We start from the raw sequence: 14004 nt of genomic DNA, 5'->3' as shown, positions 1-14004 counted from the left end.
AGTACAAAAGACAACAGAAAAAATAATAGTGTTAGGGTCTTGTTATTTCAATTTGCCTTAAAATCGTAGAGTTAAGGGATAGCAATTTGAAACCATAAAAGTAATAATCCTGGATGTGGGTTCTTTGGTTAAGACTTAAGAGACTAAAGCAACAGAACACTTAAAAATCCAACCTTTAGATTCAATTTTCATTTGCTCACTTCTGTTTTTCTCACTAACCAAACAAATATACAAAATACAAAAAATCTACACAAAAATCCCATTTATTATAAATACACTGAGAATTAGAAAATGATTCCAATATATATAAAAAGGTACAATCTAACCATTGAACACAATGTTATATTAAGTTTGAAACTACGTAAAAGTACATGAATCCAATAGAGAAATAGAGTAAAAAATAGGGGGAAATGCTTTCGAAGATTTTATGGCAGAGAGGTTTGTTAACTTAGAAATAAAACAAAATAGAGAAACCCAAAAAGAAAATTTTTTTTAGAAGAAAGGAGCGAAATGAGATCTGTGGAGTACTTTTGAAGGTTTTGAACATGGTTCTGTAAAGCTTTATATGCCAATTTTTGTATCTATACTACATGTCGTTTTCTTTATTGGTCTTCATTGTGATTTCAAAAACTATCTGCCAACAGCTACAACCCAACTGAAAACAAAAAATTCCTTTCTACATATTAGGAATTTAGGATCTGAGACAAACCAAAACAAAAAAGACACAAGGTAAAACAAAGGTGGAAGCCTACAGGTGAATTGAAGGCAATGAAGATTCAGGGTTCAAGTAAATCTGACCATGATTGCAAGGGTGAAGAGTGAAGAGAGAATTGAGAAGCAGAAGAGAAACTTCGGCTGCGCTTGAAAGAGATGAGAGATGGGACTGCGTGAAGAAGATGAAAAAGGAGATGGGAGTGCGTTTTCGAGTTTGATCGGGTGTTTTGTTTTTGGAGCACTCGACTGAGTTTGCAACTAGTCGGGTTTTTTTTTTTTTTTTTTGGGGTGAGAAAGAGTGTTTTTTATTTATTTTTAAATATTGTTGATGTAGAAATTTGTGAGAACTTACAAAAAAAAAAAAAATAAATAAAGGTTAAAATTTCAGTTTTAAAGTATATATAGATGTGCTTAAAGTATTTTTATAATGAAGGACATACATGTCCCCAACCCTTCATATGTAATATAATCACATCAAACAATAAAATTAAAAAAGAAAAAAAAATTACAGGCATAGAAACACAAATCGAATAAAAACCCCAAATCTTCATATTCATTTTGATAATATTAATATCACCACTTAAGACTAAGTATTCTTTTCCTCATGCCGCTTGGCTTTCTCATTTAGGATTGGTAGGCCTGTACCTGTACCTCTTAGCTACAAACAAATATATAAAGAAGTTGAACAAGCTCAAAAGAGAAAGCAACCAGTAGAAGAGGTTCAAATGGTTCCTATTAATATTATTCCCTGCCAACCAACCTCCACTTCTTGTGCTCTTCTTTGTTGAAGCATTAACTATTTTGATAAGTATAGTACTGAAAAAATATCCAAGTGCCATGGAGCTCCAAAGGAAACAACTTGAGATGGATTTAAGGCCATTTGGTGCCTCTGAATAAAAAAATTCAAGAAGCCCCACGTAGGTGAACAAGTCTGCAATTCCAAATATGAAGTACTGAAATGATAGCCAGAATGTGCTAATAGGCAATGGCTGTATGACTGGGATTGCATCAAGCATATTATGGTCTCTTGCTACACCCTTTCGCTTCACTTCCATGAAGCCAGCCACGGTCATGGAGATGCATGAGAGAATAAGGCCAACTCCTATTCGTTGTAAGTGCGTGATGCCATTGGGAATGCCAGTGATTTTATGCGCTAAGGGTACGAAAATCCGATCATAGACAGGGATTATAATGATAATAAACAAGATTGGGATGATAGGGAGTGAGGCAGGTGGGATGTGGAAAGATTTAGAGATACTTGTGTCCATAGTGAGACCTTGTTGGACTGAGAAGGTTTGGAGCTGAGCCACACAAAGGGTCATGATAATTGTGCAACAAAATATTGGAAGCACGCCTAGTATTATTTTGGCATTTTCCACTTGAGTGACCCTGCATAGTTTCCATGGATTTGGAGCCTCTTCTAGATTACCATGTTGGATGGCTGCTTTGTCTAAAAATCTGCATATGATTAATTTTAGCATGGAATCTTAAGGCAAAGGTGTTAAAATATAGGAGGCTGGATATGAATATAAATTTTATACATATATTGTGTAAATTTTACATATCAAGTAAAAGGGGAAAAAGAAAAAAGGCATAATTTTTGTCAATATTGGGATAGAACCTGAAAATGTCTCTGTGAGGTAAAAATTCTGTTTCCATAGCAGCTTCATGGTCATGATCAATCTCATAGAGCTTTGTGAGGTCCTCTGGAAGGTCAAGATTTCTGTTACGAATGGCTGCAACATACACCTAAAAAAATGCAGCAAGTAAACAAACCTTTTTAGATTAGACCATGACTTAGTTGGAAGTATCCATAGAAATTATTCTATACACCTAGTGTACTACATTTTTCTCTACATAAGGGTAAGTCCCATGTATGTAACCCTAACATAAGGCTCATTAATTATTATACTAGAGGAGTGTATGGTATATTGAGTGTACTAAATAATTTCATGACAAGTAGGAAGATTTTGATCGCTAAGGCTTAACTAAGTACACAAACCTGTATAATTTCAATGATGGCGTTAGTTCGTTGAATAACTTGTATCCTGTACATTGGCAATCCTATGGCAAAGACGATGATAGCAAAGAGTATGGCAATGGAAGAGATCCCAAAGCCCCAGTCCCACCCTTTATGATCTTGGATCCACACATTTAGTGTTAAGCTGATAGCACCACCAATACATGCTGCTAATAGAAGGCAGTTGAAGAAGCTGGACATCTGCTTTTTTCTTTTGGGTCCTTTCATCAAATTGATCCGCACCATGTGATGGTAAAACAGCTTTCATTCCTGCAGACCCAGCAGCAAGCAAATATAGAGCAACATAGAGGAGGACAGCACTGATGCCACCAATTTTCTCACAGTGAGAAGTTGGGTCAAACACATTGCAAGGTGGGGGCTTAAGCTTGGGATAGTGAGCTTGTATTACTAGTAATACTAGTGCCTGGAGAAACATTCCAACAAATATAAAAATTCTATAAAATTAGTTAATTTTCTCTACTGAAATCACAGGTCCTCCATATATAGTCCATATCATGGTCTCGTTTTCTTGAACATAAAATAGAAACTGAAAATCATTTGGATGACTGTATTTTTGGAGAACAAAGCCATAGGATCACTAGCACCCATTTAATGAAGTATTAATTCACAGATGTATTTTTCTTTTCAAAAAGTGTTCATTTCAATTCATATTAGAAAATTTATTATTCCCCAATCCGTATTTGTATGACATTTGTTAACAAGACCCTTTCTTTCTTTCTTCTTCTTTTTTTCCCCCCCAAAAAAACATAGACCCTTTATTAAATGATTATATTTACTCTTTTTTTCCCTAATTAGTTAAGGTTTGGATTTGTTTTTATATAGAAAATTACCTAATTAACTATGGCTGAATTAATTATGGCTAAGTTAATTACAATTAATTTATCAATTAAGACCTATTGTACGCAATTAATTGATTGAACTAAACATGGATACTAACAATTGCATGAATAGGCATATTAAGCGAATCAATAAAGATAAAGGGTAGAAAGTAAAGAGAAACAAACCCAAGATAACATTAGATATGTTATCGAAGAGGAGAACCAGAGTACTCGGTAAAAATATCTCTCTGCAGCTCCACTACTGAACCGATCCACTAAGTATATATAGTTGCGTGTTATAAGATTTATAAAAATCCCTCCAAGCTTAAAGTTACCCTTGTATTTGAGCCCTCTAAGCTTCTTCTCACAACTAACTATGCTGAGTCCTTTCTCTAACTTAGCTCTCGGATCCCGCAACCAAGTTTGGTTGCACCTTCAAGCCTCCAAGGCATTTGGCCAGCTCCAATGGTTCCCAAAGGTCCAAACAACACTCACAAAACTTGGGTAATGATGGGTGTGAAGAATCTGATCTCTCAAAGGATTGTCAATAGTGAGTGGGAAAAGTGTAGAGAACTAATGGTGTTTGGCTCTCACAAGGATAGGTCCAATTCTCTCAACTCTGAAGTGAGTGCTTAGGGTAAAATTCGTGAGAGATGGAAGGATATATAAATGTGGGGGAAGGGATGGAATAGCAAAGTGACCATTTTACAAATTTCTTAATTCATATATATATATATATATATCATTTCAAGAGTATGAAATTAGTGGACTGTTTTACAAATTTCACGGTATTCATTTACAAATTTGTAAACCAATTCAAGAGTGTGATATTCCTAGGGATCCATGAATTGTTTCTCAATAGCTTTTTAGTAACATTTTTTTTTTTAACACGAAAGCCCAATCCAAATACAAAACAAAGCCCATGAATACAAGATATTAAACATGAAAATACAATCAAATTAGTATGGAATAAACCATCACTAAATACAAGGAAGTTACAGCTTAACAAACTCGATAATTACAACAATGAGAATGGAGAATTTAAATCTTGATTATCCTTATAAAGGAGAGCAAGGTATGTTACTAATCACTCTTAATTATAGCTAAACTTTTAATTAAGATACCTAAAATTTTTAATTATCAAAGATTGTTATTAATATCACTATATCATTTGATGATGAGGTTGGATGGAGGATTTGCAAGCATACCACTAACTCGAGGCATCCTCCAATGAGAACAGCTTTATATCTGCCGATGTAAGTGTCTGCAAGAATAGCTACCAAGATAGACAGGATGTAACTAGCGCCCAAGAAGTTGGTTAGCTCATTAGCTGCATCGGCTAATTCCAAGTGCATCACCAGATTGAAGTATGTCGTCAAGTTCACAGCCAGAGCTAAAGTTGCCATGTTCTCAAAACCAAAAGGAGCTGCCACAGGGGACACAAGCGTTAATTTAGCAAAGTATCATGGAGACTAATTTTAGAAAAGACTTTGGATGAAAGGGACCAATTGTACTTTCACAAGACGAAAATTATGAAGAGTGATTAATTTGTGTTTAATTGTGCATTAAGAACATTCTCTCATGAAGGTGTCTTGTCTCGAGAGTCATGTTGAACTCGTCCAATATATATCATGTTTTGTAAAATCTACATGTCAATGATAGTGCAAATATACATATCATGTAGGTAACTAAGTATAATAATTATGTCGTGCGTATAAATTCGATATTTAAAATCAGGCTAAGAGAAGTGGTTGAAAAATTTATATATAAAACTACCTCTTTGTTGTATATATAAATAAAATAAAATAAATTATCTTATTATCTATAAAATGAGAGATGATTGTTCCAACAAAGGATATATATTATTTAATTTTCTAAAATCATGGAAATTAGTTTCTTTGATTCTATTATTGTTGGTTTCATATGCATCATATTGTTTTGATAATTGGATTGCTCCCCTTAATTAAAGCATTACCAAACTCATTCTAGTTCAATCATTCTCTCTAGAGAAAATTTTGATAAATACTAGGCAAATTTTGAGAATTTGTAACAAGATGTTCTTTTTACAAGACTAACAAAAAAGAGATTGCAATTATATTGCGCTAACGAAACTATTTCAGACTTCACATTGACAATACGATCATTATGCTATATTTCTAAACAAATTAAGTAGAGTTTTTATGTACCTAGTACAAGCAACGCAGTTCTGGCTCCTCCATGTTTGCCCTTCACAGCTGTTCTTCCCTTCCAATCAACCTTTCCTTCAACAAGCTCAGGCTTCTCGAACGAAAAAGAAATTAAGACAATAGATAATGTTAAAGCATGAAAATTATATAACGTGTAACCCAAACGTGTGAGAGACACATGAAAATGAATTGAATAGAGGAGCAAAGTACCATAACTAATTGCAAGGTTCTTGACGAGAACAAATAGTTAGATGGATGGATCAATTGAGCTTTGTATTTATAAGAGTGCAAATAATGTAATTGGCCAGCAGGGGCCTGTGTTTGGCTTTTGCATTGGCAAATAATTCTTAGTAAGCTCAAATCTCAATGCCCCTTTTCTTCTTTCGGTGTATCTCTTGTGCCGCAAATCGCCAACTTGGAAGTTGGAAGAGAGAATCTAGGAGCGCTGTCAAGACAGGAAATTATTGTGTACTTCCGAAATACCATAAATGCATACTCTCCCTTCTCACAAGAATGGTGGAGTCTCACTAATTAAATTCATAGTAGGACTCAACATTCATGTGAGAGAGAGGAGTATGCATTTATGGAATTCCGGGAATACACAATAATTTTCCTTATTAGACCCATGCCAACCAATTATATGTTAATTATTTTTGTTACACCAACCATGACTTATCATATTTATATATATATATATATATATTGTTTCACTTTCCTTATAAAATAAATAAAATTTAAAGTGGATAAAAATGACACACGCGCGCACGCGCGCGCACACACACACATAACATCCTATAATTGGTTGATGAAGTATAAAGTGTAACACAACAAGACATAGAATATATATTACAAAAAGAATATGCTTGTGTTCCTCGAATGCTTTTTGGTATTATTTTAGAAAATAAAAATTATATGTTTGATTAGCATATTATTAGGCGGGAAATTATTGTGTACTCTCGAAGTACCATAAATGTGTACTCCTCCCTCTCACAAGAATGGTGGATCCCACTAATTAAATTCATGGTGGAATCCACCATTTATGTGAGAGGGAGGAGTATGCATTTATGATACTCCGGGAGTATACAATAATTTTCCTTATTAGACCCATGCCAACCAATTATATGTTAATTATTTTTGTTACACCGACCACAACTTATCATATATATAAATATATATATATACTGTTTCACTTTCCTTATAAAATAAATAAAATTTAAAGTGGATAAAAATGACACACACACACACACACACACACACACACATAACATCCTATAATTGGTTGATGAAGTATAAAGTGTAACACAACAAGACATAGAATATGTATTACAAAAAGAATATGCTTGTGTTCCTCGAAGGGTATTATTTTAGAAAATAAAAATTCTATGCTTGATTAGCAAATTATTAGGTGGGAAATTATTGTATACTCTTGGAGTACCATAAATGCGTATTCTCCCCTTTCGCAAGAATGGTGAGTCCCACTAATTAAATTCATGGTGGGACCTACCATTCATGCGAGAAAGAGAAGTACGTATTTATGGTACTCCGGGAGTACACAATAATTTTCCGTATTAGACCCATGCCAACCAATTATATGTAAATTATTTCTGTTACACCAACCACAACTTATCATATATATATATATATATATTGTTTTACTTTCCTTATAAAATAAATAAAATTTAAAGTGGATAAAAATGACACACACACACANTGGATATTGCTGAATTAAGGCGATAAATCTCTCACAAAACCTAAAGGCCTTAAGTGTAGTCAACGAGAAACTCTACTTCATTCTATCGTATACTTTTTGAAAATCAAGTTTCAAACCAATGCAACCTTGTTTCTTTCTTTTAGTTCTGAAACTGTGAACAATTTCTTGCGCAAGAATTATATTTTCAGCAATATTTCTATCTGAAATAAAAGCTACTTGAGTTGGATCAATCATCTTATTTAATAAAGGTCTTAGACTTAGCACTTAGTCTCAAGTGCTAACTTCATTGATTGCTGTTTTTAAATAAATTTGTATATCATATAATACTGTATAATTTATAATATACGTTGGATGTTACGTTATATAACCGAGTAAATAATATTTTAAAAAAAATTATAAACAGAATCTCGTGCTTTTATATATTGCATGGGTTAAACCGCCACCTTAATTACTGATTTTTGGCTTGTGCGTGCACGTGAGAGTGAGAGAGACGAAAGAGAGAGCTTCAAAAGCTGATGTTCATATCAAATAAGAGAGAGAGAGAGAGAGAGAGAGAGAGAGAGAGAATTAGCCACTGATAGAAATGGAAAGATGGAATTTTGGGGCGAATAGAAAGCTGATGATCGCACCGTCGGGAACCACGGTTGGAGGCGTTCTGAAGAAGATAATGGAAAATCTTGATAAAGATGATCCCAGCAGGCCAACTGTGCCCCTAGGCCACGGCGATCCCTCGCCTTTTCCATGCTTTCGGACCGCAGTCTTAGCTGAAGATGCCATTGTTGATGCTGTCCGCTCTGCTAAGTTTAATTCTTATCCACCAACAATGGTTGGACTCTTGCCTGCAAGGAGGTAAATACTACACATAATGTACAATGAAAGGTTTATATTCACTATTTATGCAAAGTTTACCTGACATATTTGTTTAGTTTACAACGTAAAAGAGTACGACTGAACACTGAACACTGAACAGTAAATGTAAAAACATAACTTTCCTTCGTATTTTCCCTCATTGTGGTTTAGTTCATTTCATTTCTTTTTAGTTTTTGCATTAGAAACTAAGAGATAGTTGGAGTTGGGAGATTTAAAACCTTAATGTATCTGTTAGAATTTAGAAACACCAAAAAATATGAGTTGAGCTATGATGCTTTTGGCTTTTTTCAGTTATGCATTGCCAATTTTGCTGTCTAGAAACTGGTAAGGACAAGAACATGAAAAACGAGCGGTTTGTACTTTTAACTTTTAAATCTTTGACTTTGCGAATCTCGATAGTCTATCATGGATAGATTGAGATTAATGCCAATACCAAGCGAGCTTTGAGATTCAAAGATAATTAAAAAATTAACTTTGATTCTCAGTCGTCATAAAAAATAAATAAATAAACAACTTTGATTCTCAGCCATCCGGCGAGCTTTGAGATTCAAAGATAATTAAAAAATTAACTTTGATTCTCAGTCATCATAAAAAATAAATAAATAAACAATTTTGATTCTCAGCCATCCGATCAAAAAAGATTAAAAAAAATTAAAAATTAAAAGTTAAACTTTTTACTTTGAATTTCAAACTATGGATATATGACTTTTTAACTTGAATCACAGCCCTTGATTAGTGTTGTACCCCGTGCAATACTCTAAATATTGCAGTGAATCTCAATCCCAGTCTCAATGGTGCAAAAGTGTGATGCACAACGAAAAAGATCACATCAAGATTATTCGAATCCAATATAAATAAAACAACATGATAAATTTTACAATATTTTTCACAATTCTTAAGAATTAAATGAATGGAATACATATGAAATTCCCAGATATTTGAAAAGCAAAAATTAGAAGAAAAAAATATGTGCCAAAGAAAACAATCACACAAGATAATATTTACGTAGTTCAGCAATTTGCCTACATTTACGGAGTTATAAGAATATCACTATTCTAAAAAAAAAAAAATACAAGACGCAGCAATACAGTTTCCTCTCTCAAAAACAACACACAAAACCCTAATCTCCAAAACAAACTTCAGAAAATCTCTCATTAAAAACTGTAGCAATATTATTTTGAGTCGGGTCATAATCCGGATCAAACACAATTAGGCTTCACAAAAACTAATATTAAAATAGTATGTTGTGATTGGTGTGCAATAAAAGTGATTATTAGCTGGAAAGCACGGGTGCGGCACCAGAGGCGCCGCACCCGCGTCGGACGCGGCCCGACGCGGCGACACGCGTTGGACACCGCTGACCGCGTGTCCGTGCCGCGTCGGGCCACGTCCTGCCACGTGGCGAAGCCGACTTGCGCCGACGCGGCTCAAATCGGGCCGACTCGGGCCGATTCGGGTGATATGGCCGGTTCAGGCCGAAATTTAAAAAAAAAAAGAAAAAAAAAAAGTGCAAAACGCACCGGCCTTAAACCCTTTCTTCTTCTTCTTCTTCTTCTTCTTCTTCTTCTTCTCTTCTTCTTCTTCTTCATTGCTTCTTCGTCTTCTTCTTTCGTTCTTTTCGCCAGAGCCCAACGGTTCCGTTTTTTATTTTTTGATAAGTTTGTTAAATGCCTTTCACTTAAAAGGCTTTACTTTCTGTACAGAAGGTAAAGCTTTATTTTGGTTTTTGTGCTTTTGGTTTTTGTGCTCTCTGACCAAACACGTGAGCCACAGCCATTAAGGCTTTTTTTTTTTTTTTATTTATGGAAGTTCTTGTGCTCTCTGACCAAACACGTGACCCACAGCCACTAAGCTTCTTTTTTCTTTTCTTTTTTTCTTTTTTTAGGAAGTTCTACCTATTTTAATACCTCTGTCAATAATTCAAGTATCAAAAATTTGTAAGTTGTATTCTAATTTCTGAACATTATGAAATGTTTTAGTTTCAATCTTGTGAGTTGTATTTAATTTATGAACATCATGTTTTAATTATTATCTACTATTGCTCTTAAATTTGGTATATGTTTATATAATGTGAAAAAGTATACTTAGCAATATATTAAAAATATAAATAAAAATATTTTTAATAATTTTTTAATCGCCGAGTCCCGCCGCACCCGCACCCACCTTTTTCAAAAATTGCCGAGTCCCACACCCGCCCCCGCACCCGCACCCGAATCCCGAAACGCACCTGTGCTTCCTAGATTATTAGTCTTAGTGAAAATGATGTTGCACTAATCATAATCTTCTATATATCTTAATAAGTTGTGAAATTAATTTGTTGTGTACATATGCATTTTTTGTTTGGAATAAACGTGCCTCTTTTAATTTTTAACTAAGTTTTTTTTTTTTTTTTTTGATGAATTTAACAAAGTTATTAATTCCGTTCTGGAGACATAATCCAAAACAAGGAACCCATAGAAAAATAGTGTAACATAGTGCTCTAACTTTTGATGATGTTTTCCAGTTTTGCTAGAAAGTTGGAATGTATATAATATGTGGCCCCCCAAAAAAAACCATATGCCACCAGTAAATCATTTTATATATATATATATATATATATATATATATATATATATTTTTTTTTTTTTTTTTTTATTGTAATTGTTTCGTCGAGGACAGATTCAAGAAATATTTAATGCGTCCAAGTTTAGCCATTCCTCATCCCATTTATATATCTGAATTGATTCTGCAGTGTACAGGAATGGTGCTGCCCTATTATCAATTCCAAATATGTTGGCTTATTCGTATGAAAAATATATAACCACAGAAAGATTTTTAATTACTTCTAATAAAGAAAATAATTTCCTCATACACTTCCTTCTGTTCTTGTTCTCCTTATTATAAAATAATACTAGGTGAAGAGACGAATAACCACTTGCAGATTTGTGTTTTTGAGAAAACATTCTGGCCAATTTATCAACCCACGGAGGAAGCCTAAAAAGATTGGTCTAGTCACCAGTGCAATTGGAAGATATATCCAAAACTAATTTCACTTTAAAATTTTGTGAATTATTCCATATCTCGATCCATGTATCCAATCACCATTCATAAAAGTTCCCTATTGCAGTGTATACATGGTATTTAGACAAAAGTCGAAGGCTAGCTTTCGTACCATCATCGTCAAGATGATTAACTTTATTTCCAATATTTTTAAAAAATACTGTACATTTTCATACTGTCGTATGAATGTTTGTTTAATGCATGTTTTGTGTATGAAAAAAAAAAAAAAAAAACATAAACAGAATGTGTGTTTTGTGTATTACCTATCTCATGATCGTCCATACATGTTATGTTCTATCAAGTTCTGTAATTTTATTTAATGCTCTAATTGTAACAGAGCTATAGCAGATTATCTGTCTCATGATCTTCCATACACGTTGACGCCAGACGATGTTTTTCTCACAATGGGATGCGCCCAAGCAATTGAAGTTACAATAAGAGTCCTTACCTGCCTAGGTGCCAACATTCTGCTTCCAAGGCCATGCTTCCCATCCTATGGTGCTCATGCCTCATCTAACAATCTTGAAGTCCGTTATTTTGATCTGATTCCAGAAAAGGATTGGGAGGTTGACATTGAAAGCGTAGAAGCTCTTGCTGATGAGAATACTGTTGCGATGGTTATCATAAACCCTGGCAATCCTTGTGGAAGTGTCTATACACACCAACATTTAAAGAAGGTAGGTTAAACCATTAATGTACTTAACTAGGCAACATTAAGTATTGACTTCAACTCCAATCCTAATCCACAACTTTACCTCCTTAGCCAAGGTGTTCTCAGGGAAGAGTAAAATCTTGATCTTTAATATATCAACTGCAATCGACTCAAAAAATAGCATTAAAAATTTACCTCCTTACCTAATTTCTTTATCATTTGAGCAAATGTCTATTTGGAAGTAGAGTCAAATTTGTTTTGCGAATATCAAAATGTCTATAAGTTCATAATAAGAATTATTTAAAGCTTTTAGTGGCGAAACAACAATTAAATTTTAGTTTATTTTACTAGATTCTCATATGATCTTGTTACTTACATGTAACACAATGGTAGATTTAATGGTTTAGAATCATTTCTGCAATAAGCGTGAGTTTTCATAAGCAAAACCTTTTTTTTTTGTTTTGAAATTAGGGTGTTATGTTAGTGGTGGTTGATTTTTTGAATTTTAGATTGCAGAGACAGCAAGAAAGCTGGGCATTCTGGTGGTTGCGGATGAAGTTTATCACCATCTCACTTTTGGAACTAATCCATTTGTACCAATGGGAGTATTTGGATCAATAGTGCCTATTCTCACACTAGGGTCCATATCAAAGAGATGGCTTGTACCAGGTTGGCGATTAGGATGGCTTGTGACTAGCGATCCTAATGCATCCTTCGAAAAACCAAGGTCATATCCCTCTTGTGTGTGTGCACGCGTGCATGCGCACGTTCACGTGTGTATTCTGAATTAAGCTTCTGCATCCGTAGACTCAATAGAATTATAATAATTGTTCTGCATCATATTACATTTTGAATGAATAATAACATGACATGTGTAATAGTCTCAAATCCTTTTCCTTTCCTCTCAGGTTGTAGATTGCATTATCAGTCTTCTCAATCTGATATCTCATCCACCAACGTTCATTCAGGTTTGTAAAATAGCTTCTTTTTTTTCTTTCTGTTTTTGTTTTTTTTTTCCTTAAAAAAAAAAAAAAAATCAAAGTGAAAGAATGTTATAGTTTTTCCTCTTTCAAGCAATTTCAGAAGTTAATGTGTATTTTTATCCTGAATTCTTGCTGGAGCAAATTCACCTGAAAGACAATAGAAGAGTTTCCTGATTCCTGGAATAGAAGACTAGAGAAATGACAAGAAAAGGCATCATCTCTAAACCCTACATTGACTTTGTCATGCCCTTAGTGGTTTAGGCTTAACAGCTCTTCAGGATGGGAATCCTACAGCTAGGTGCACACTTCCAAGAATTTATTCTGATAACTACCAGCTCCTTGTGGGATGTGAAACTTTGCTTGGTTGTAAATTAGTCACCCTAAAATCTCATTAGACCTAAAGGAGATATTTCAAAAATCTGGTTCTAGTGGCTTGTACTTCCAAATCCCTAAAAATACTAACATAAGACCCCTCTGGTATCCCTAAAGATATTGGTGACCAATTTCTTGGTGTATAATCAAATTTTAAGACCGTTATTCATTCATCCATTTACATGATATCACTTTTGCAGATTTCAAATTTTAGCACATATTATTTTAACAATACTACTTTAATTAATTTGACTCCTAGTAGAATGACATCTTGCTTCTTTTTTCATTTTTTAGTATGTTGCTTATGTTCATCTAAATATGCACATATTACTGTTCCTTTCTCTTTGTTATTGATACTTTAATTCAATATTTTGACATATGAATACTGGAATGCTATAATCGTCCCTTTTTTCCCCTGTTCCTTCTCTTGAAAATATAATAATGTTGCTTGTGTATCAGGGTGCAGTTCCTCATATCCTTGAAAAAACAGGTGAAGAAATATTGGATTCGAATAATCTTGATGTGATCTTTTTCGTTGTGCATCACACTTTTGCACCATTGAGACTGGGATTGAGATTCACTGCAATATTTAGAGTATTGCACGGGGTACAACACTAA

General features: G+C 34.0%; 2 protein-coding genes across 2 annotated transcripts; one reads left to right on the top strand and one right to left on the bottom strand.

The window, feature by feature from the left end:
- Positions 1 to 1334: 1334 nt before the first annotated feature.
- LOC112039583 (protein NRT1/ PTR FAMILY 4.5) lies at positions 1335 to 6796 on the bottom strand. The gene is given in 7 exon segments (XM_065773678.1): positions 1335 to 2172; positions 2336 to 2463; positions 2717 to 2954; positions 2956 to 3158; positions 4782 to 4999; positions 5760 to 5850; positions 6725 to 6796. Coding segments are annotated over 7 exon segments (1788 nt in total).
- A 1126-nt stretch (positions 6797 to 7922) lies between these two features.
- LOC112012602 (nicotianamine aminotransferase 1) lies at positions 7923 to 14004 on the top strand. The gene is given in 6 exon segments (XM_065773677.1): positions 7923 to 8319; positions 11717 to 12056; positions 12541 to 12736; positions 12739 to 12758; positions 12940 to 12999; positions 13846 to 14004. Coding segments are annotated over 6 exon segments (1041 nt in total). The 5' UTR covers positions 7923 to 8053.

This window comes from Quercus suber, unplaced genomic scaffold (genome assembly GCF_002906115.3).
Source record: "Quercus suber isolate HL8 unplaced genomic scaffold, Cork oak 2.0 scaffold_78, whole genome shotgun sequence".
NCBI classification, from domain to species: Eukaryota; Viridiplantae; Streptophyta; class Magnoliopsida; order Fagales; family Fagaceae; genus Quercus; species Quercus suber.
Note: the sequence above shows the minus strand (reverse complement) of the source record. Positions and strands in the feature narration are given on the sequence as shown.